This window comes from Ranitomeya variabilis, chromosome 3 (assembly GCF_051348905.1).
Source record: "Ranitomeya variabilis isolate aRanVar5 chromosome 3, aRanVar5.hap1, whole genome shotgun sequence".
Lineage (NCBI taxonomy): Eukaryota > Metazoa > Chordata > Amphibia > Anura > Dendrobatidae > Ranitomeya > Ranitomeya variabilis.
In genome coordinates, this window is record NC_135234.1 from 667,190,749 (window position 1) to 667,211,705 (window position 20,957).

At 41.3% G+C, this 20,957-nt stretch overlaps 1 protein-coding gene across 1 annotated transcript in view; it reads left to right on the forward strand.

Moving 5' to 3' along the window:
* The window catches only part of TESPA1 (thymocyte expressed, positive selection associated 1), a 43,581-nt gene extending 23,294 nt beyond the window's left edge, over window positions 1–20,287 (forward strand). Inside the window, exons 5-9 of the mRNA XM_077299783.1 lie at window positions 2,012–2,065; window positions 3,946–3,982; window positions 13,932–14,015; window positions 18,983–19,191; window positions 19,516–20,287. Coding sequence (XP_077155898.1) covers window positions 2,012–2,065; window positions 3,946–3,982; window positions 13,932–14,015; window positions 18,983–19,191; window positions 19,516–19,625 — 494 coding nt within the window. The 3' untranslated portion in view covers window positions 19,626–20,287. The remainder of the gene's footprint in view (window positions 1–2,011; window positions 2,066–3,945; window positions 3,983–13,931; window positions 14,016–18,982; window positions 19,192–19,515) is intronic.
* Window positions 20,288–20,957: the final 670 nt, after the last annotated feature.

Here is a 20,957-nt window from a genome sequence, read left to right on the forward strand (position 1 = left end):
ACTATTCTGGGGTTTGGTATTTCATTGTGTGTAGTCACTGGCAGGTCTTTTTTTTCCGGAGGATTATTATATCTTCAAGGCTTGATTTCTCTTTTGGGCTGCTTTATATATATATATATTAAGGGATTATTATTACCCACCCATTTTGGTGCGTTGTTGACTATGCGTCATTTTTTCAGCGCAATGTTAGCAACTCTGCTTATTTATTTATTATTGGTGGTCCCTGGTATTATCATGTCTTTGTTCCTCCTATTATCTGAGGGTTTGACATTGTATTGACCACTGACAGCCAGGTTACTCGGCCATAGGATTATTATATCCTTAAAGCTCTAAAGTTTTTATTGGATCTATAGGCCTATGGGGTGTTCCATATGTATCAAGGTATTTTTTACACTGGGGCAATGCTGTTTATATAGGTACCTTACTGCATGTCATTTTTCTATCTTGCCTAGGAGTCAAGTGTGGGTTGTAGCCTTATTAGAGGGTTGAAAGTTTGGGGCATAAATATGCTCCTGTTTTAAATGTTTTTAAATGTTAGTGCCGTGTTATTGTTTGTTGATTTACCCAAATAAAGCTGTATTTAACTTTTGCCTTATCTAAATGTGTGGTGATCCCCATTTATATGACCTATCCTGCTTCTCTGTGTTCTAATAGCTGTCCCACTGGTACACACACATGGGCTTAGGAGTTGCACTCACATCACTCATATACAGAATATATTGCAGACGCCATTACATATATTGTACATAATAGGACTCACATGTCTGCCTATAGCTATGGCACAGGATGACTTTAATCATGCAAAGTCTGCAATATCACATTGCAACCATGACATAATTGTTGCAATTTTCAGAATTTTTGGTCACAAACTTCAATGCAATTTGCTTTGGGCTGTGATTCATTTGTGGCATATCAGTAACTGTCATCGAGTGTCTATTGGGTGTCTCAGATCCTAAACTGCAGATAACAAAAAAATTATATTTTTTTACTTTATCGTGCAACTTTTAGTCATTATCTGCAGTTCAGGCTTTCATTTGTGGTCCCCTCCCAGTTTTCCCTGCACAACGATACTTCTAACCACTGGGCAGAGAATTGCAGCACAACCTCCATCTTCTACATGGAACTGGTTATTATTGCAGCCGCAGAGAAAACTGCAACTCCATCAATCTTAGAATTGGATTATTGTTTGTATCATATTGGTTAAACGACACATTTTACTGTTATTTATCGATTGTAGACTTACATCGTAATTATATAAAATCTCTTTGGTTGATGGAAACTGATAAAAATAACCCAAAACAGGAAATCCTTTCTACTTCTTGCAACTGAAAATATTTATAGAGATAACCACTTGTCAGAATATTTCTGCTGAGCGCTTGTTTTTCTGGGTAGTTACTGTATTATCTCATATACTGCCCTTTAGAAAATTCTGCATAAATTGATAATCTGTTTTAGAATTATATATACATTTATAACACTGATGCTGGAAAGGATAACACACCTTATATGCCGCTGTTCGAGATTGACTGTGGCATTATATTATTAATACATATTACACTAATATTGATAACACTAGTATTAGTACGTTATTACGTTTTAATGTAACATTATTCATTTGTATCTATGTATATCAATGGCACAGCTAACGATAGTTTGTTAGAAGAGGACAACAAAATAGCAACATTATTTTAAATCCATGTGCCCCAGTAATCGATTACATGTTATTCATTACTCTTTTTGGTAAAATGATTGATCCAAACAAATATAGTTATACATTAATGTACTTCCTTGACAAAATGTCCCTTCAAGTGTAATCTCATCTTACATGTTGAATATGGTCCTGTGTGTATATCTGATGTTCAGTTAATGTCTATATGCAGAGGATGTGGCTTTTGCGCAGACTTCAAAGATCCAGATAAAAAAAGACAAACTGTAATGTAAATGAGACCTATAAAACTGGAACACTGTAATAATAATAAGTGACCGTACTCTTTTATTTAATTTTTTTCAGACCAGTATAGTAAAGGAAACAGCTTGGACGATGACTTTACTCTTGGAGCTGAAGGTAAGATCAGATAAGTTTGCATTTAAACAGGACATAAAGAACTAATATAAGTTATTGTTGTTTTCCGGAAATATACCGATACTTGTTCATGGATAATGCCTGGTATTTCAGCTAACCCTTGACTTAGTGTATAGTTACCTACCTGACACAGACCATGTACAAGAGTGCTGCTGTTTCTGATAAACAAAGCAGGATCTGACGTCATGCAACTCCATTACTGTCAAAGGGATTTTGTCAACAGTAATAGACCTCTCCTTATTACATCAACTATAATTTGCATTATTAAGACAGAAGTAATGGGCCATATTACGTTATATCCTTTGAATGTGGCTGTATACATAGTGCAATGGGTGGTCCTGAGCACTTTCAGGGGCTATGCAACATTCTCACACTTTTAACCACCCATAGCAAGAGGTGCCTGTACCCAATCTCATTACACCTTCTATGAGGCCACATTACTGATCTGATTATTACCCCCCTTAGAGTGTGGTTGAGATTAATCTTAAATAGCTTTCCTGTCACTGGGGTCCTCAAACCTGTTACATAGGGCACCTAAATGGTATATTCTCCAAAAATACTAGGGAGCAATATATGAGATTACGTTTTTACTCCTTCTTGACTATGGGGTAAGGTATTATGTGGTCTTCCAATAAGAACAGGTTATCCCCCTATACAAGAGAGATGATAACTGCTAGATCAGTGAGGGTCTGACTGCTGCGATCCCCACCAATCAGCAGACAAGAGGACTTGTGTCGACCATAAAGATGGGGTGGTGGTAAAGCATATGTGCTACCACTCCATTCTTTCTCTATAGGACTACTGGAGAAAGCTGAGATTTGTGTTTAGATATCTCATATCTCCTTCAGTCTAATAGGAACATAATGGAACAGCAGCACATATGCACGACCACTGGTCCATTTAAATGGGGGATACAATTGTTTTGGTGAAAAGTGGGGGCCTCAATGAGAATATTGACAAATCGAGTGACAGTGGCTGCAGAGATTAATAAAATATAGTTGGCTTTTTTTAATTTCTCCTCTCCATTTCGAAGATAATAGCTTGCAAAATTTAGGTTTTAATTTATGTAAAGTTCTCCTGGGTATTGAAATAGATCTGTGTCTGGGAGTATGTACTTCTTCCCCTGCATGAAGTTGACCAATTATAAGCAGGCAGCATCATGCAGAGGACAAAAGAACATGACCTTCTCTCTTTGCTGATCTATACTGTGTAGACCTGCAGCAATGCTAAATTATGTATCATTAAACACTTCCAGATCTCATTTCATGGCAGTTAATGTCAGGGGACGGTAAAATCTAACAGCGTCAGGACATGATATCTGGAAGTGTTTGTAATGATACCTAACTCTGCAGCTACTGTGTAGAGATACAACTGAACTGAGCTATGTATGATTAGAAAAATTCCAGTTCTCATTTCATAGTAGTCAGTGTGGGGGAGGGGGAGAGTTTGCAGCACGGTGAGGTGAGATCTGGAAGTGTTTGTATTGATACATAACTCAGTTTTGCTGTATCTCTACAGAGTAGCTGCAGAGATCAGTAAAGATAGGAATTCAAGTTCTTTTGTCAACTGTATGTTGCTGCTGGCTTATCATTGGTCAACCTTGTTCAGGGGGAAAAAGTACACACCCACAGAGGCAAATCTCTGGTGACGCCCAGTTGAACTTAATGAAAATTATAACCTAAAATTTACAAGCTAATATCTTCACAATGGAGTGGAGAAATTACAAAATAAAAACGACATCTTACTCATCTCTGTAGCCACTATCCCTTGATGTGGTCAGTTTGACATGCTAAAACTGATGGAAGGTCCTCTTTAATCTTGGGTAGATAAAATTATTTTCTGATTTATCTTTCCTGTTTTAGCAACTCTTTTATCTAATCACCAAAGGAGCAGTATAAGGTAATGAACACTCCATGTACATGATGGCACATTGTCTATGTTCTTGACGCTCTGTATGGTGCATGTCGCTCATGTGTAGAGTATACTGGATGAGGGTATGTAGTGTGCACTCAGGGCTGTGTTAGACAGTCATCACCTATAGCAAACAGCGGTGACAGGAGCTAGTTCTGATCTCTGGTGTTTAACCCCTTTTATGCCATTCTTAATCTTTGACAGTGGCATTTAAGTTCAAAATTTAGAGAGTAGCTGACAGCACAACTGGCAGTAGGATGCCCGTCCTAGTTCCACGGACCAAAGTGGAAGTGTACATACCCAAGAAAAATGAAGGACAGCATCCAATCCAGGTGAAAAACGCTCCCTTTATTGTGCCAAATGCGATGCCTCAACCATCAAAGGTCTTTTTCAAGCAGCTTCCATTTATCTAACAATCTCTTCAACTCAGTCAGGAGTGGCAGAAAATTGGAACTATATAGGTTGTCATAAGAGGAGGAAAGTTTGACCCCCAAGTATTGAATATTCTCAACTTTCCACCCGAATTTAAAATTCAACTTCAGATGATCCAGTACATCTGGGGGGAGGGCCTCAGTTTTTGACATGTTCAACCTATACCCCAACAAATAGCCATATTTTTTAAGATCATCCATCAGATTAGGCAACGTACATGGAGATTAGTCAGAGTCAAAAGAACATCATCAGCAAATAGGGAGATCTTAAACACCTTATCCTGAACCTCTATCCCTGAAATGTTCGGGCTTTGCCTGATCATAGACGCTAACGGCTCAATGGATAAGGCATATAATAGGGGTGAGAGTGGGCAACCCTGATGGGTCCCATTAGATATTTTAAATGGGGAAGACGAATGGAAGGGGAGCTTGATTGAGGCAGTGGGAGCGTTGTACAGTACTCTTACACCATGTTCCAAATTATTATGCTAATTACATTTTTCTCTGATTTTCCTAAATGGTCGGTGCAAATGACAGTCAGTCTAATAAAAGTCATCACCCATTAGAGTATACATCGAATTTTATTGAAGAAACCTCCCAATGATAACAGTATAATCTCCAAAATGAATAAAAACTCAAAATGCACTGTTCCAAACTATTAGGCACAGTAGAATTTCTAAACATTTGATATGTTTTAAAGAACTGAAAATGCTCATTTGTGGAATTTGCAGCATTATGAGGTCACATTCACTGAACAAAAAAGCTATTTAACTCCAAAACATCCTAACAAGCCAAGTTACATGTTAACATAGGACCCCTTCTTTGATATCACCTTACAATTCTTGCATACATTGCTCTTGAGAGTTTTTGGAGAGTTTCTGCTTGTATTTCTTTGCATGAAGTCAGAATAGCCTCCCAGAGCTGCTGTTTGGATGTGAACTGCCTCCCACCCTCATATATCTTTGCTTGATGATACTCCAAAGGTTCTCTATAGGGTTGAGGTCAGGGGAAGATGGTGGCCACACCATGAGTTTATCTCCTTTTATGCCCATAGCAGCCAATGACTCAGAAGTATTCTTTGCAGCATGAGATGGTGCATTGTCAGCATGAAGATGATTTTGTTCCTGAAGGCTTGTTTCTGCTTTTAATACCATGGAAGAAAGTTGTCAGTCAGAAACTCTATATACTTTGCAGAAGTCATTTTCACACCTTCAGGAACCTTAAAGGGCCCTACCAGCTGTTTCCCCATGATTTCGGCCAAAAGCATGACTCCACATCCTTGCTGACGTCGCAGCCTTGTTGTGACATGGTGGCCATCCACCAACCATCCACTACTCCATCCATTTGGACCATCCAGGGTTGCTCGACACTCATCAGTAAACAAGACTGTTTGAAAATTAGCCTTCATGTATGTCTGGGCCCACTACAACCATTTCTGCTTGTGAACACTGTTTAGAGGTGGCCGAATAGTAGGTCTATGAACCAAAGCAAGCCTTTGATAGATCCTACACCTTGAGGTTCGAGGCACCAGCAGCTTCAAATATCTGTTTGCTGGTTTGTAATGGCTTTTTAGCAGCTGCTCTCTTAATCCAATGAACTTGCCTGGCAGAAAAGTCTGTGCTCAGATTCAGCCACAAATCTCCTAACAGTACGATGATCACTCTTAAGTTTTCGGGAAATATCTAATTTTTTCATCCCTTGACCAAGGCATTGCACTATTTGATGCTTTTCGGCAGCAGAGAGATCGTTTTTCTTTCCCATGTTACTTGAAAATTGTGGCCTTCTTAATAATGTGGAACATCATTTTTAAGTAGTTTTCCTTTAATTAGAATCACCTGGAAAACTAATTATCGCATATGTTTAAGATTGATTTCAGTGATCCATTGAGCCCTGAGACATAATACCATGCATGAGATTATTTGAAAAACAAAACAATTAAATATTCATGACACTTAAATCCAATTTGCATAATAATTTGGAACACAGTGTATAGCTGCTAGGTAGGGACCCGAAAAGCCAAAGACCTTTAAGGTTTCCAACATGAAAGACCAATTAAGGTGATCAAATGCCTTTTCCGCATCTAGACTCAATATCAGAGACTGTAGTTTATTTTTGTTAGCCACATCAATTAAGTCTATCACCCTTCTAGTGTTGTCTGTTGTGAACTGTGTTTCTGGGCTCCCTCTGGTGGTCACTAACGGTATTGTGTTAGGTATGTCTTGTTGCAGGCCTGAGCTCCAGCTGTGTCGTTAAGCAGCGGGTGTTTCCTATTTGAGTCTCCTCTGGACTCAGTCTCTTGCCTGGCATCGTTGTATCCAGACCTATTTGGTCTCCTCCGGATTCCTTTCAGTCTGCCTCATGCAAGAAAAGCTAAGTCTGTTTTGTACAATTTGGATCGTTTGCATATTCAGTGTCTTTGTCCAGCTTGCTTTATATTTGATTTTTGACTCGCTGGAAGCTCTAGGGGGCTGATATTCTCCCTCCACACCGTCAGTCGGTGTGGGGGTTCTTGAATGTTCAGCGTGGATGTTTTGTAGGGTTTTCTGCTAACCGCATAGTCCACTATCTATTTTCTGCTATCTAGACTATTGGGCCTCACTTTGCTGAATCTAGTTCATCTCTACGTTTGTGTTTTCCTCTTGCCTCACCGTTATTATTTGTTGGGGGCTTTCTATATCTTTGGGGTTCAATTTCTCTGGAGGCAAGCGAGGTCTTATTTTTTCCCTCTAGGGGTAGTCAGTTCTCCGGCTGGCTCGAGACGTCTAGAACCAACGTAGGCACGTTCACCGGCTACTTTTAGTTGTTTGTGTCAGGATCAGGTATGCGGTTAGTCCAGTTTCCACCTCCCTAGAGCAGTATTTATATTTTTGCTATCTTGCCGGAATATCAGAGATCCTCTGCCATTGGGATCATAACAGAATGCCAGGCCAAAAGAAAATGTTTAATGCATCGCAGAAGCGGGATTGAAAAGAAGTTCTGAGTTGTTGTTTTTTTGCTGCAGTTTGCCTAGCTTCTTCCATCCCCTTTTTCTCTGAGTGGCTGAAACTCTGCTGCAGATATGAATGTCCAGACTCTGACTTCTAGTGTGGATCAGCTTGCTGCTAGGGTGCAAAGCATTCAGGATTTTGTTATCCATAGCCCTATGTCTGAACCAAAAATACCTATTCCTGAGCCGTTTTTTGGAGATAGATCTAAATTCCTGAATTTTAGGAATAATTGTAAATTGTTTCTGTCTCTGAAACCTCGTTCCTCTGGTGATTCCGCTCAGCAAGTTAAGATTGTTATTTCCTTCTTGCGCGGCGACCCTCAGGATTGGGCCTTCTCTCTGGCGCCAGGAGATCCTGCATTGGTGAATGTTGATGCGTTTTTTCTGGCACTTGGTTTGCTTTATGAGGAGCCTAATCTTGAAAATCAGGCTGAAAAAATGTTGCTGGTTATCTCTCAGGGTCAGGACGAAGCTGAGGTATATTGCCAAAAATTTCGGAAATGGTCCGTGCTTACTCAATGGAATGAGTGTGCACTGGCCGCAAATTTCAGAAATGGTCTTTCTGAAGCCATTAAAGATGTGATGGTGGGGTTTCCTATCCCTACAGGTCTAAATGATTCAATGGCTCTAGCCATTCAAATTGATCGACGTTTGCGGGAGCGCAAATCTGATAATCCTTTGGCGGTGCTGTCTGAACGGTCACCTGATTCTATGCAATGTGACAGAATTCTGACCAGAGCCGAGCGACAAAACCATAGACGTCAAAATGGGTTGTGTTTCTACTGTGGTGATTCAACACATGTTATCTCAGCATGCTCTAAACGTTTAAAGAAAAAAGTTAATCCTGTCGCCATTGGTACTTTTCAGCCTAAGTTTATTTTGTCTGTGACTTTAATTTGTTCATTATCTTCTTACTCAGTTATGGCTTTTGTGGATTCTGGTGCTGCTTTAAGTCTGATGGATTTGTCGTTTGCCAAGCGCTGCGGTTTTGTCCTGGAGCCTTTGGAAAATCCTATTCCTCTTAGAGGAATTGATTCTACGCCATTGGCAGAGAATAAACCTCAGTATTGGACGCAGGTGACCATGTGCATGACTCCTGTACATCAGGAGGTGATTCGTTTTTTGGTACTGCATAAAATGCATGATGTTGTCGTTTTGGGTCTGCCATGGTTACAGGCCCATAATCCAGTTTTAGATTGGAAAGCTATGACTGTGTCTAGTTGGGGGTGTCAGGGGATTCATGGCGATTCTCCATTGGTGTCTATTGCTTCTTCTACTCCTTCTGAGATCCCTGAGTTTTTGTCAGACTTTCAGGATGTATTTAATGAGGCCAGGTCCAGTGCCCTTCCTCCTCATAGGGACTGTGATTGTGCTATAGATTTGATTCCTGGTAGTAAGTTTCCTAAGGGACGACTCTTTAATTTATATGTGCCAGAGCATGCCGCGATGCGGAGTTATATAAAGGAGTCTTTGGAGAAGGGACATATTCGCCCATCCTCGTCCCCTCTTGGTGCAGGATTCTTTTTTGTGGGCAAGAAAGACGGGTCTCTGAGACCTTGTATTGATTATCGTCTTCTGAATAAGATCACTGTTAAATTTCAGTATCCTTTGCCATTGTTGTCTGATTTGTTTGCTCGGATTAAGGGATCCAGTTGGTTCACCAAGATAGATCTTCGTGGTGCGTATAACCTTGTGCGCATAAAGCAGGGAGATTAATGGAAAACGGCATTTAATACGCCTGAGGGTCATTTTGAGTACCTGGTGATGCCTTTCGGATTATCTAATGCTCCTTCTGTGTTTCAGTCCTTCATGCATGACATCTTCTGGAAATATCTGGATAAATTTATGATTATTTATCTGGATGATATTTTGGTTTTTTCTGATGATTGGGAGTCCCATGTGAACCAAGTCAGGATGGTGTTTCAGGTTTTGCGGGAGAATGCTCTATTTGTGAAGGGTTCAAAATGTATCTTTGGGGTACAGAAGGTTTCTTTTTTGGGTTTTATTTTTTCCCCTTCTACCGTGGAGATGGACCCAGTTAAGGTCCGTGCCATTCATGACTGGACTCAGCCCACGTCTGTTAAGAGCCTGCAGAAGTTCTTGGGCTTTGCTAATTTTTACCGTCGTTTTATCGCTAATTTCTCCAGCGTGGTTAAACCTTTGACGGATATGACCAAGAAGGGTTCTGATGTTGCGAATTGGTCTCCTGCGGCCGTGGAGGCCTTTTGGGAGCTGAAGCGTCAGTTTACTTCAGCGCCAGTCTTGTGCCAGCCGGATGTCTCTCTTCCCTTCCAGGTTGAAGTTGATGCTTCTGAAATTGGTGCAGGGGCTGTTTTGTCGCAAAAAAGTTCTGATGGCTCCGTGATGAAGCCATGCGCCTTCTTTTCAAGGAAATTTTCGCCTGCTGAGCGGAACTACGATGTTGGTAATCGGGAGTTGTTGGCCATGAAGTGTGCATTTGAGGAGTGGCGACATTGGCTCGAGGGAGCTAGACATCGTGTGGTCGTCTTGACTGATCATAAAAATCTGATTTACCTCGAGTCTGCCAAGCGCCTGAATCCTAGACAGGCCCGTTGGTCGTTGTTTTTCTCCCGTTTTGACTTTGTGGTCTCGTACCTGCCTGGTTCGAAGAAGAAGAACGTGAAGGCTGATGCACTTTCTAGGAGTTTTGTGCCTGATTCTCCGGGAGTCTCTGAGCCGGCTGGTATTCTCAGAGAGGGAGTAATTTTGTCTGCCATTTCCCCAGATTTGCGACGAGGGCTGCAAAAATTTCAGGCTGATAGGCCTGATCGTTGTCCACCAGAGAGATTGTTTGTCCCTGATGGATGGACCAACAGAGTTATTTCTGAGGTTCATTCTTCGGTGTTGGCGGGACATCCTGGGATTTTTGGTACCAGAGATTTGGTGGCCAGGTCCTTTTGGTGGCCTTCCTTGTCGCGGGATGTGCGTTCTTTTGTGCAGTCCTGTGGGATTTGTGCTCGGGCTAAGCCTTGCTGTTCTCGTGCCAGCGGGTTGCTTTTGCCCTTGCCTATCCCAAAGAGGCCTTGGACGCACATTTCCATGGATTTCATTTCGGATCTTCCGGTGTCTCGGAAGCTGTCTGTCATCTGGGTGGTGTGCGATCGTTTTTCTAAAATGGTCCATTTGGTGCCCTTGCCTAAGTTGCCTTCCTCCTCTGATTTGGTTCCTTTGTTCTTTCAGAATGTGGTTCGTTTGCATGGCATCCCTGAGAATATTGTATCTGACAGAGGAACCCAGTTTGTGTCCAGATTCTGGCGATCCTTTTGTGCTAAGATGGGTATTGATTTGTCTTTTTCGTCGGCTTTTCATCCTCAGACTAATGGCCAGACCGAGCGAACTAATCAGACGTTAGAGACTTATTTGAGATGTTTTGTTTCTGCTGATCAGGACGACTGGGTTACCTTTTTGCCACTGGCCGAGTTTGCCCTTAATAATCGGGCTAGTTCTGCCACCTTGGTTTCACCCTTTTTCTGCAACTCTGGTTTTCATCCTCGTTTCTCCTCGGGTCAGGTTGAATCTTCTGACTGTCCTGGGGTTGATTCTGTGGTGGATAGGTTGCAGCGGATTTGGAACCATGTGGTGGACAATTTGAAATTGTCACAAGACAAGGCCCAGCGGTTTGCCAACCGCCGCCGCGGTGTGGGTCCCCGACTTCGTGTTGGGGATTTGGTTTGGTTGTCTTCTCGGCATGTTCCTTTGAAAGTCTCCTCTCCTAAGTTCAAGCCTCGCTTTATCGGTCCTTATAAGATTTTGGAAATCCTTAACCCGGTGTCTTTTCGCTTGGACCTTCCAGCGTCTTTTGCTATTCATAATGTGTTCCATAGGTCCTTGTTGCGGCGGTACGTGGTGCCTATGGTTCCTGCTGTTGAGCCTCCTGCCCCGGTTTTGGTTGAGGGCGAGTTGGAGTACGTGGTGGAGAAGATTCTGGATTCTCGTATCTCTAGACGGAAACTCCAGTATTTGGTTAAGTGGAAAGGCTATGGTCAGGAGGATAATTCCTGGGTTGTCGCCTCTGATGTTCATGCGGCTGATTTGGTTCATGCCTTTCACGCTGCTCATCCTGATCGCCCTGGGGGTCTTGGTGAGGGTTCGGTGACCCCTCCTCAAGGGGGGGGTACTGTTGTGAACTGTGTTTCTGGGCTCCCTCTGGTGGTCACTAATGGTATTGTATTAGGTATGTCTTGTTGCAGGCCTGAGCTCCAGCTGTGTCGTTAAGCAGCGGGTGTTTCCTATTTGAGTCTCCTCTGGACTCAGTCTCTTGCCTGGCATCGTTGTATCCAGACCTATTTGGTCTCCTCCGGATTCCTTTCAGTCTGCCTCATGCAAGAAAAGCTAAGTCTGTTTTGTACAATTTGGATCGTTTGCATTATTCAGTGTCTTTGTCCAGCTTGCTTTACATTTGATTTTTGACTCGCTGGAAGCTCTAGGGGGATGATATTCTCCCTCCACACTGTCAGTCGGTGTGGGGGTTCTTGAATGTTCAGCGTGGATGTTTTGTAGGGTTTTCTGCTAACAGCATAGTCCACTATCTATTTTCTGCTATCTAGACTATTGGGCCTCACTTTGCTGAATCTAGTTCATCTCTACGTTTGTGTTTTCCTCTTGCCTCACCGTTATTATTTGTTGGGGGCTTTCTATATCTTTGGGGTTCAATTTCTCTGGAGGCAAGCGAGGTCTTATTTTTTCCCTCTAGGGGTAGTCAGTTCTCCGGCTGGCTCGAGACGTCTAGAACCAACGTAGGCACGTTCACCGGCTACTTTTAGTTGTTTCTGTCAGGATCAGGTATGTGGTTAGTCCAGTTTCCACCTCCCTAGAGCAGTATTTATATTTTTGCTATCTTGCCGGAATATCAGAGATCCTCTGCCATTGGGATCATAACAGTTGTCTCCCCCCTGCCCGTTAGAGACAAAACCCATCTGATCCTTGTTGATAAGCTGATGGAGCCAAAAGCTCAACCTACTAGCCAGCAAGTGAGTAAATACCTTAAAATCAGAGTTCAACAGCGCTATTGGGCGGTAGTTCGAACATTCCAGAGGATTCTTCCTCGCCTGTGGGACAAGGACCAAGTAGGATTGAGCCAATGCTTCTGGCATGGGGGAGCGCTCCAAGAAAGAGTTAAAGAGGTTGACCATGTAGGAGGAAAGCTCCTCTGCAAAGGTTTTGTAGTACAAGTATGTCAGTCCGTCAGGACCAGGAGACTTGCCCAAAGGGAGGTCAGCTAGAATGTCAAGGATCTCCTCCCGCATCACACTCCGGTTAAGAGAAATCAAGGCTTCCATGGGGAGAATTGGGAGATTTAGGCCTGAGAGAAATTGAGCAGAAATTTCCTTCTATCAGATTTGTTTGGGTATATAGTATCTTGTAAGTTGTATAATTTGCTATAGAAATTAAAGAACAAATCCAAAATTACAGCAGGGTCATAGTGGATCATACCATCAGAACCCCATAAAGCCTGAAGATGGGAATTTAAGGCACTATCTTTTAACATCCTGACCAGAAGAGTGTGGACTTTGTTACCCTTTTCATAATATTTTTGTTTAGAGTAGAGGAGTTTTTTGATCCTACGTGATGTTATATCTTTCAATTTATCTGTAACGCCACAACTCTATTCAAGGCCCCTACCGATGGCAAGGCTACCACCATACACTCCTCAGCTGCCAACTGAGTGGTCAATTTAGCATATTCCGCTCTAACGTTTCTTTTAATCTAGAACCTTCCTTTATGCAGTACCCCCTCATCACTGCCTTATAAGCTTCCCATAACACTGCCGGGGAAGAAACTGAACCCTCATTCAGAGGGAAAAAGTCAGAGAGATGGTTCAACAGCGTCCTCCGAATAGTCAGGTCCTTAATTGAAAACTCGTTCAACCGCCAGTGACATTTCCTGGAAATTAGACGAGAAGACTTAAGGTCCAAATACACAGGAGCATGATCGGACCAGGTAATGTGACCCATTTCTGCCTTCACCATCATCCTGAGGATTGGAGTATTCGCAAAAAAATAATCTATTCTTCCCTTGTGAAGACTCACGTGGTCTCGAAATCATTGAAAGCCAGAATTTTGTTTTAGTGGAAACCGCTTTCGGAAACTTTCTTTAGGTAGTTTTTGGAGTAATGTTTAATTTCTTGCAACAAGTCTGAAAGGGTTTTTCAAACATTTCTGTACAGTTTTTTTTTACTGAAGCAATTTTTACAGTCTTTTGATTGGATTGTACCTGGCTTGGATAAGTTTCCATTAAGATCCTTTTCAAGTAAGTGACATGCAACTTTTTCTTTTTTCACAACCTCTTCAGGAAAAATAAATAGATAAAAATAAAACCTCATCATGTTGATTTCCCATAGAAATTAATTGGAAGAATTTTCCAAGAGTTTATGAAGCGCTTTATGAGAAAGATTTTGGTGGGAATCTGCTTCAAAAAAGAAGATACCCTTAAACTTATGCAACAAAAAATTATGTTCAGTATTATGTTACGCTAAAGTTCATGTTATTACTTTTCACAGTGTTATATCAGATTTTCCAAATCTCACAACCATGAACTTGGATAACAGTATAACCTCCAACACTACAACTAAAACCAGTTCCAGGTAAGACCTGTTATTTTTTACTGTAAAGCTATGATACATGTACAGTGCTCATCATAAATGAGTACACCCCAACAGATTTGTAAGAAAACCTTTAGTTGCCTTTCTGAATCCATATTCATGCCTAAAAGACTTGTTGCTGTCTTTAAAGGCAAACTGACAACAGGATTGTGCTCAGTGACCTACACAAAGTGTCAGGTCGGTGCCGTTTTACTGATTGAAATGATACCTGGGTGTTGAAATCCGTCTTGTTGTTGTTGTTTAATCATTATTTGTAGTTTTCAGCTAATGAGATTCTCGTGCTTTGGGGCGGGCCTGTGGGTGGGGCTGTGAGTGGGGCTTTATGTGGTGTTCTGCTTACATGTGCATCTATTATACTGAATACAATATGTTTTGAAAAAAAAAATCACATTCAGTAGGCAGGCACCGATGGTGGTGCCTGTGCTGCAGCATAATCACATCTATAATATGCAAATAATTATTTTATTTAGTGATATACAGTACAGACCAAAAGTTTGGACACACCTTCTCATTTAAAGATTTTTCTGTATTTTCATGACTATGAAAATTGTACATTCTCACTGAATGCATCAAAACTATGAATTAACACATGTGGAATTATATACTTAACAAAAAAGTGTGAAGCAACTGAAAATATGTCTTATATTCTAGGTTGTTCAAAGTAGCCACCTTTTGCTTTGATGACTGCTTTGCACACTCTTGGCATTCTCTTGAGGAGCTTCAAGAGGTAGTCACCAGGAATGGTCTTCCAACAATCTTGAAGGAGTTCCCAGAGATCCTTAGCACTTGCTGGCTCTTTTGTCTTCACTCTGCAGTCCAGCTCACCCCAAACCATCTCGATTGGGTTCAGGTTTGGTGACTGTGGAGGCCAGGTCATCTGGTCTAGCACCCCATCACTCTCCTTCTTGGTCAAAAAGTCCTGTTGAAAAATAAATGATGGTCCAACTAAACGCAAACGGATGGAATAGCATGCCGCTGCAAGATGCTGTGGTAGCCATGCTGGTTCAGTATGCCTTCAATTTTGAATAAATCCCCAACAGTGTCACCAGCAAAGCACCCCCACACCATCACACCTCCTCCTCCATGCTTCCGGGTGGGAACCAGGCATGTACAGTCCATCCGTTCACCTTTTCTGTGTCGCACAAAGACATTGTGGTTGGAACCAAAGATCTCAAATTTGGACTCATCAGACCAAAGCACAGATTTCCACTGTGTTCCTTGTGTTCTTTAGCTCAAACAAGTCTCTTCGGCTTGTTGCCTGTCCTTAGCAGTGGTTTCCTAGCAGCTATTTTACAATGAAGGCCTGCTGCACAGAGTCTCCTCTTAACAGTTGTTGTAGAGATGTGTCTGCTGCTAGAACTCTGTGTGGCATTGAACTGGTCTCTAATCTGAGCTGCTGTTAACCTGCGATTTCTGAGGCTGGTGACTTGGATAAACTTATCCTCAGAAGCAGAGGTGACTCTTGGTCTTCCTTTCCTGGGGTGGTCCTCATGTGAGCCAGTTTCTTTGTCGCGCTTCATGGTTTTTGCCACTGCACTTGGGGACACTTTCAAAGTTTTCCCAATTTTTCGGACTGACTAACCTTCATTCCTTAAAGTAATGATGGTCACTCGTTTTTCTTTACTTAGCTGCTTTTTTTCTTGCCATAATACAAATTCTAACAGTTTATTTATTCAGTAGGACTATCAGTTGTGTATCCACCAGACTTCTGCACCACACAACTGATGGTCCCAACCCCATTTATAAGGCAAGAAATCCCACTTATTAAACCTGACAGGGCACACCTGTGAAGTGAAAACCATTCTCGGTGACTACCTCTTGAAGCTCATCAAGAGAATGCCAAGAGTGTGCAAAGCAGTCATCAAAGCAAAAGGTGGCTACCTTGAACAACCTAGAATATAAGACATAATTTCAGTTGTTTCACACTTTTTTGTTAAGCATGTAATTCCACATGCGTTAATTTATAGTTTTGATGCCTTCAGTGTGAATGTACAATTTTCATAGTCAAGAAAATACAGAAAAATCTTTAAATGAGAAGGTGTGTCCAAACTTTTGGTCTGTACTGTACATTTATTCAGAAAAAATATTCTTTATCAAAATGGCGCCAGCTGCACCTGCTCAATAGCATCTATCGGCGATCTGATAGATGCTACCGCCCAGGTGTCGCCAGTGCCATTTTGGTGGAGACAATTTTTTTCCACTAGCAAAATGGCGCCGCCTGCGCAGTAGCATCTATCGGAATATCATAAGCTGAAAACTGAAAATAAAGATTAGACAGCAACCACAAGATGGATTTCATCAGCCAAGGTATCATTGTAATCAGTATGAGAACGCCGACCTAGCACTGTCTGTAGGTTACTGTGCACATTCCTGCTGACAGGTTCACTTTAAAAATCATTGAAGTCATGCAAAATACTAGATGCAGTAGTAGCACTGATGTGGGGTGTATTCATTTTTGCATCAACTACTTAAATAAAATTCAAGCTTTTCTAAAAAGAAATAATATTATTAATAGTGATGAGCACAAGTGATCGTTACTTGAGTTTGCCAAGTGTACTCGAGTGACATGTTCGCGTCCCCGCCCCGCAGCTCTGCGGCTGTTAGACAGCCACAAAACATGCATCGATTGCCTGACAAACATGGCAATCCCCTCATGTTTTGTGGCTGTCTGGCAGCTGTGAAACATGTGAACATGCCACTCGAGTACCCACGAAACTTGGTGAATACCCAAGCACCCTTGGCAAACGCAAGTAGCGAATACTTGCGCTCATCACTAATTATTCTTACTTTCATATTATGGGTTAAAATAGTTCTCTGAAATTCAGACTTGTCGAAAGTCTGGAAATTGCTCTTCTATTCAGTGAAATATTAATTACAATCTTACTTTTCTTGTGCTGAGCACTGTAGATTATACTGTATGGCAAAGATATACACTGCTCAGAAAAATAAAGGGAACACTAAAGTCCCACATCCTAGATATCACTGAATGAAATATTCCAGTTGTAAATCTTTATTCATTACATAGTGGAATAAAACCTAAAAATGATCAACTTAAATCACAACTAATATCCCACGGAGGTCTGGAATTGGAATGATGCTCAAAATCAAAGTGTAAAATGAAGTTACAGGCTGATCCAACTTCAGTGGAAATACCTCAAGACAAGGAAATGATGCTCAGTAGTGTGTGTAGCCTCCACGTGCCTGTATGACCTCCCTACAATGCCTGGCCATGCTCCTGATGAGGCGGTGGATGGTCTCCTGAAGGAGCTCTTTCCAGACCTGGACTAAAGCATCCACCAACTCCTGGACAGTCTGTGGTGCAATGTGACGTTGGTGGATGGTGCGAGACATGATGTTCCAGATGTGTTCAATCGGATTCAGGTCTGGGGAACATCGGCACTCAGACCATCCTCATGGAGTCAGTTTCTAACCATTTGTGCAGACACATGCACATTTGTGGCCCGCTGGAGGTAATTTTGCAGGGCTCTGGCAGTGCTCCTCCTGTTCCTCCTTGCACAAAGGCTGAGGTAGCGGTCCTGCTGCTGGGTTGTTGCCCTCCTTTGGCCCCCTCCACGTCTCCTGGTGTACTGGCCTGTCTCCTGGTAGCGCCTTCAGCCTCTGGACACTACGCTGACAGACACAGCAAACCTTCTTGCCACAGCTCACATTGATTTGCCATCCTGGATGAGCTACACTACCTGAGCCACTTGTGTGGGTTGTAGAGTCCATCTCATGCTACCACGAGTGTGAAAGCACAACCAGCATTCAAAAGTGATCACAACATCAGCCAGAAAGCATTGGTACTGAGATGTGGTCTGTGGTCCCCACCTGCAAAACCACTCTTTTATTGAGTGTGTCTTAATAACTGCCAATAATTTCCATCTGTCGTCTATTCTATTTGCACCACAGCATGTGAAATTTATTGTCAAACAGTGTTGCTTCCTAAGTGGATAGTTTGATTTCACAGAAGTTTGATTTACTTGGAGTTATATTCTGTTGTTGAAGTGTTTCCTTTATTTTTTTCAGCAGTGTATGACACCACCTAGTGAATAAAGGCATACGATATTATAATCCAAAATAAGGATCAAACACAATTACCTGGATCAAAATATGGCGGACAAATGTGGTGCGGAACGCCCTGACGAAGGACACCGATCCAAAATGGGGCGCATTCCGCATCACATTTGTCTGCCATATTTTGATCCAGGTAATTGTGTTTGATCAGGTTCCCTGCTCATGGTTATTTTATTCGCCCAGTTTAGGCTCATGTGTTTGCCTTGTGATTATTGATCTCCAATATATTCATTCTTATTATTTTTTAGCATCATTGTAAGCCTTTTACTTTTTATCTCTGCCTTTTAGGCTGTGTTTACTCCTTTCACCTGGTCTATTCACCATTATATTTATATAGCCACCTCTGGATCTATTATCCTTATTTTGGATTACATTATCGCATGCCTTTATCCACTAGGTGGTGCCATATTACTGTATACTCTACATATTAAGATAATTTATATGCTAGTTTATTAGATTTATTAGATTTTATTATATTTATTCACATGGGTGTTTGATTTTTGTGTTGGCGGCTTTTTGTGGGTTATTTATTATTTGACATATTTTTTTATTACATGTTATTATTTTTAATTGTGTGTGGGCAATCTCTTGGTTTTATCTCCATGTGCCAAACTTTTTAATGAAGGCATTTTTTTTAATATTTATTCTCGTTTCACTTATTTCATGTTTTATATATTTTTCCCTGTTCCCTCCATTTGACCTCTCTTCCATACTGGATGTTTTTTTTCCTTTATTCTGTTTGTTCCTGAGTGGTCAGCCATTCAATTTTTGTACGTTAGTCTACTATTTAATTTTTTGCTAAATTTATGATGTATGTCTCATTTGTTTAGTGCTTAACGTCCATTTGCGTTTATCCTTAATGTCTTTTCTACCAGTATCTCCGATGTCCTCACCTTTTGTCAGCCGGATGCAGAGACCGTCCTCTATAACCTGGGATTTGCCTGTGAGAAAGCCTGTTCTATTTATAAAATCCCTTCAAGATTTTTCTTCATCCCATCTAAAGCAGAGGGCATCGATTTCACAATGTATTTTGAATCACTTTTGCACAGAGTGAAGAGAGGAGACTCCAGCTACATACCAGCAGGTAACCTAAATATGAAGAATAATTACCTTAGCCTTAGGTGCGTAGCTACTGGAGTCTTGGCGATATCAGCTGTTTAATAGACTCTTCAACACAATGCACAAATGAGAATTTAATTGAAACGCTAAATGACAAGCTCAGCTCTTGATAACGGTAACTTGTATATTTATGGTGGTTATATAAGAACGGGATGTGTGGGCAGCTGGCTTGCTGTGACTACTGCATTTTAAATTTTGTAGCATCTAGATAAATCATTTTTATTCTGGTTAGGCTACTTGTCTACATTTTTCCCTCACCTTAGTTTTCTGTTTTCTTATGTCTTTTTAGATTGTGAATTCCAGAATGATAGGCTACATCCGCTTCATAATTCATACCCTTACATAAGGACACCAGGGAAAAAGAAAACCAACCAAAGTCATAGGACTCACTTTACATGAGTATATGTAAAGTGAAAGAAATTCAGTCCTACTGAACTGAGAAGTGAGAGTCCGAATGCATCTTCTGGCTGACTGAGCACTACAGAGTCCCACAGCTTACACACGGATTGTAAAGGACAAGTAGAACCATCAACTCCTTAGAAACACTGCAACCACTGCACTTATTTATATGGAATATATTCTACACCCTTTAAAAGAATGGAAGGCACCATGTAATGATGAATAGAGAAGAATGACGAGGAGAAGCAACAGAGACATGAATCTCTCTTCACTGTATAAATTATTGATAATAATTTTATTTCTACAGCACCAACATATTCCGCAGTACTTTAACTTTACTGATAATGATTAACAAAGAATATTGGTTTCAGTTTTATACAAAAAATGGAAACAACATACAGGTACTGTACTTCTCACAAAATTAGAATGTCATCAATAAGTTAATTTATTTCAGTTCTTCAATACAAAAAGTGACTCGTATATTATATGAAGTCATTACAAACAGAGTGATCTATTTCAAGTATTAATTTCTGTTATTGTTGATGATTATGGCTTACATCCAAAGAAAACTCAAAAGTCAATATCTCAGTAAATTAGAATACTTTATAACACCAGCTTGAAAAATGATTTTAAAATCCAAAATGTTGGCCTACTGAAATGTATGTTCAGTAAATGCACTCAATCCTTGGTCTGGGCTCCTTTTGCATCAATTACTGCATCAATGCAGTGTGGCATGGAGGCGATCAGCCTGGGGAACTGCTGAGGTGTTTTGGAAGCCCAGGTTGCTTTGATAGCAGCCTTCAGCTCGTCTGCAATGTTGGGTCTGGTGTCTCCCATCTTCCTCTTGACAATGCCCCACAGATTCTTCATGAGGTTAAGGTCAGGCAGTTTGCTGGCCAATCAAGCACAGTGATACTGTTGTATATAAACCAGGTATTGGTACTTTTGGGAGTGTGGACAGGTGAAAAGTCCTGCTGGAGAATTATGAACATAAGGATGAATGACCTCGGAGAGATCAAAACATCCAACACCACGGAGACACCATCACGTGTTTCTCAACGCAGTGATCCAGAACACTGCCTCCATCCCTTATGGGAAATATGCAAATGCATGTAGAAAAGCCGCGGAGACACCATCACGTGTTTCTCAACGCAAGCAATGAATAGTCAGGTCTTTCGCCGGGAAGGAACAACCACGGGAAGGGCAGCATCCAATAAAGGAAAACCACCTATGCCAAACCATGGTATCCATCCACAGACAGCTGTTTCGGGGTATTTGCCCCTCATCAGTGTGGAGTAGGAAACAGGCTATTAGGAGCAGTGCCTAGTGAAA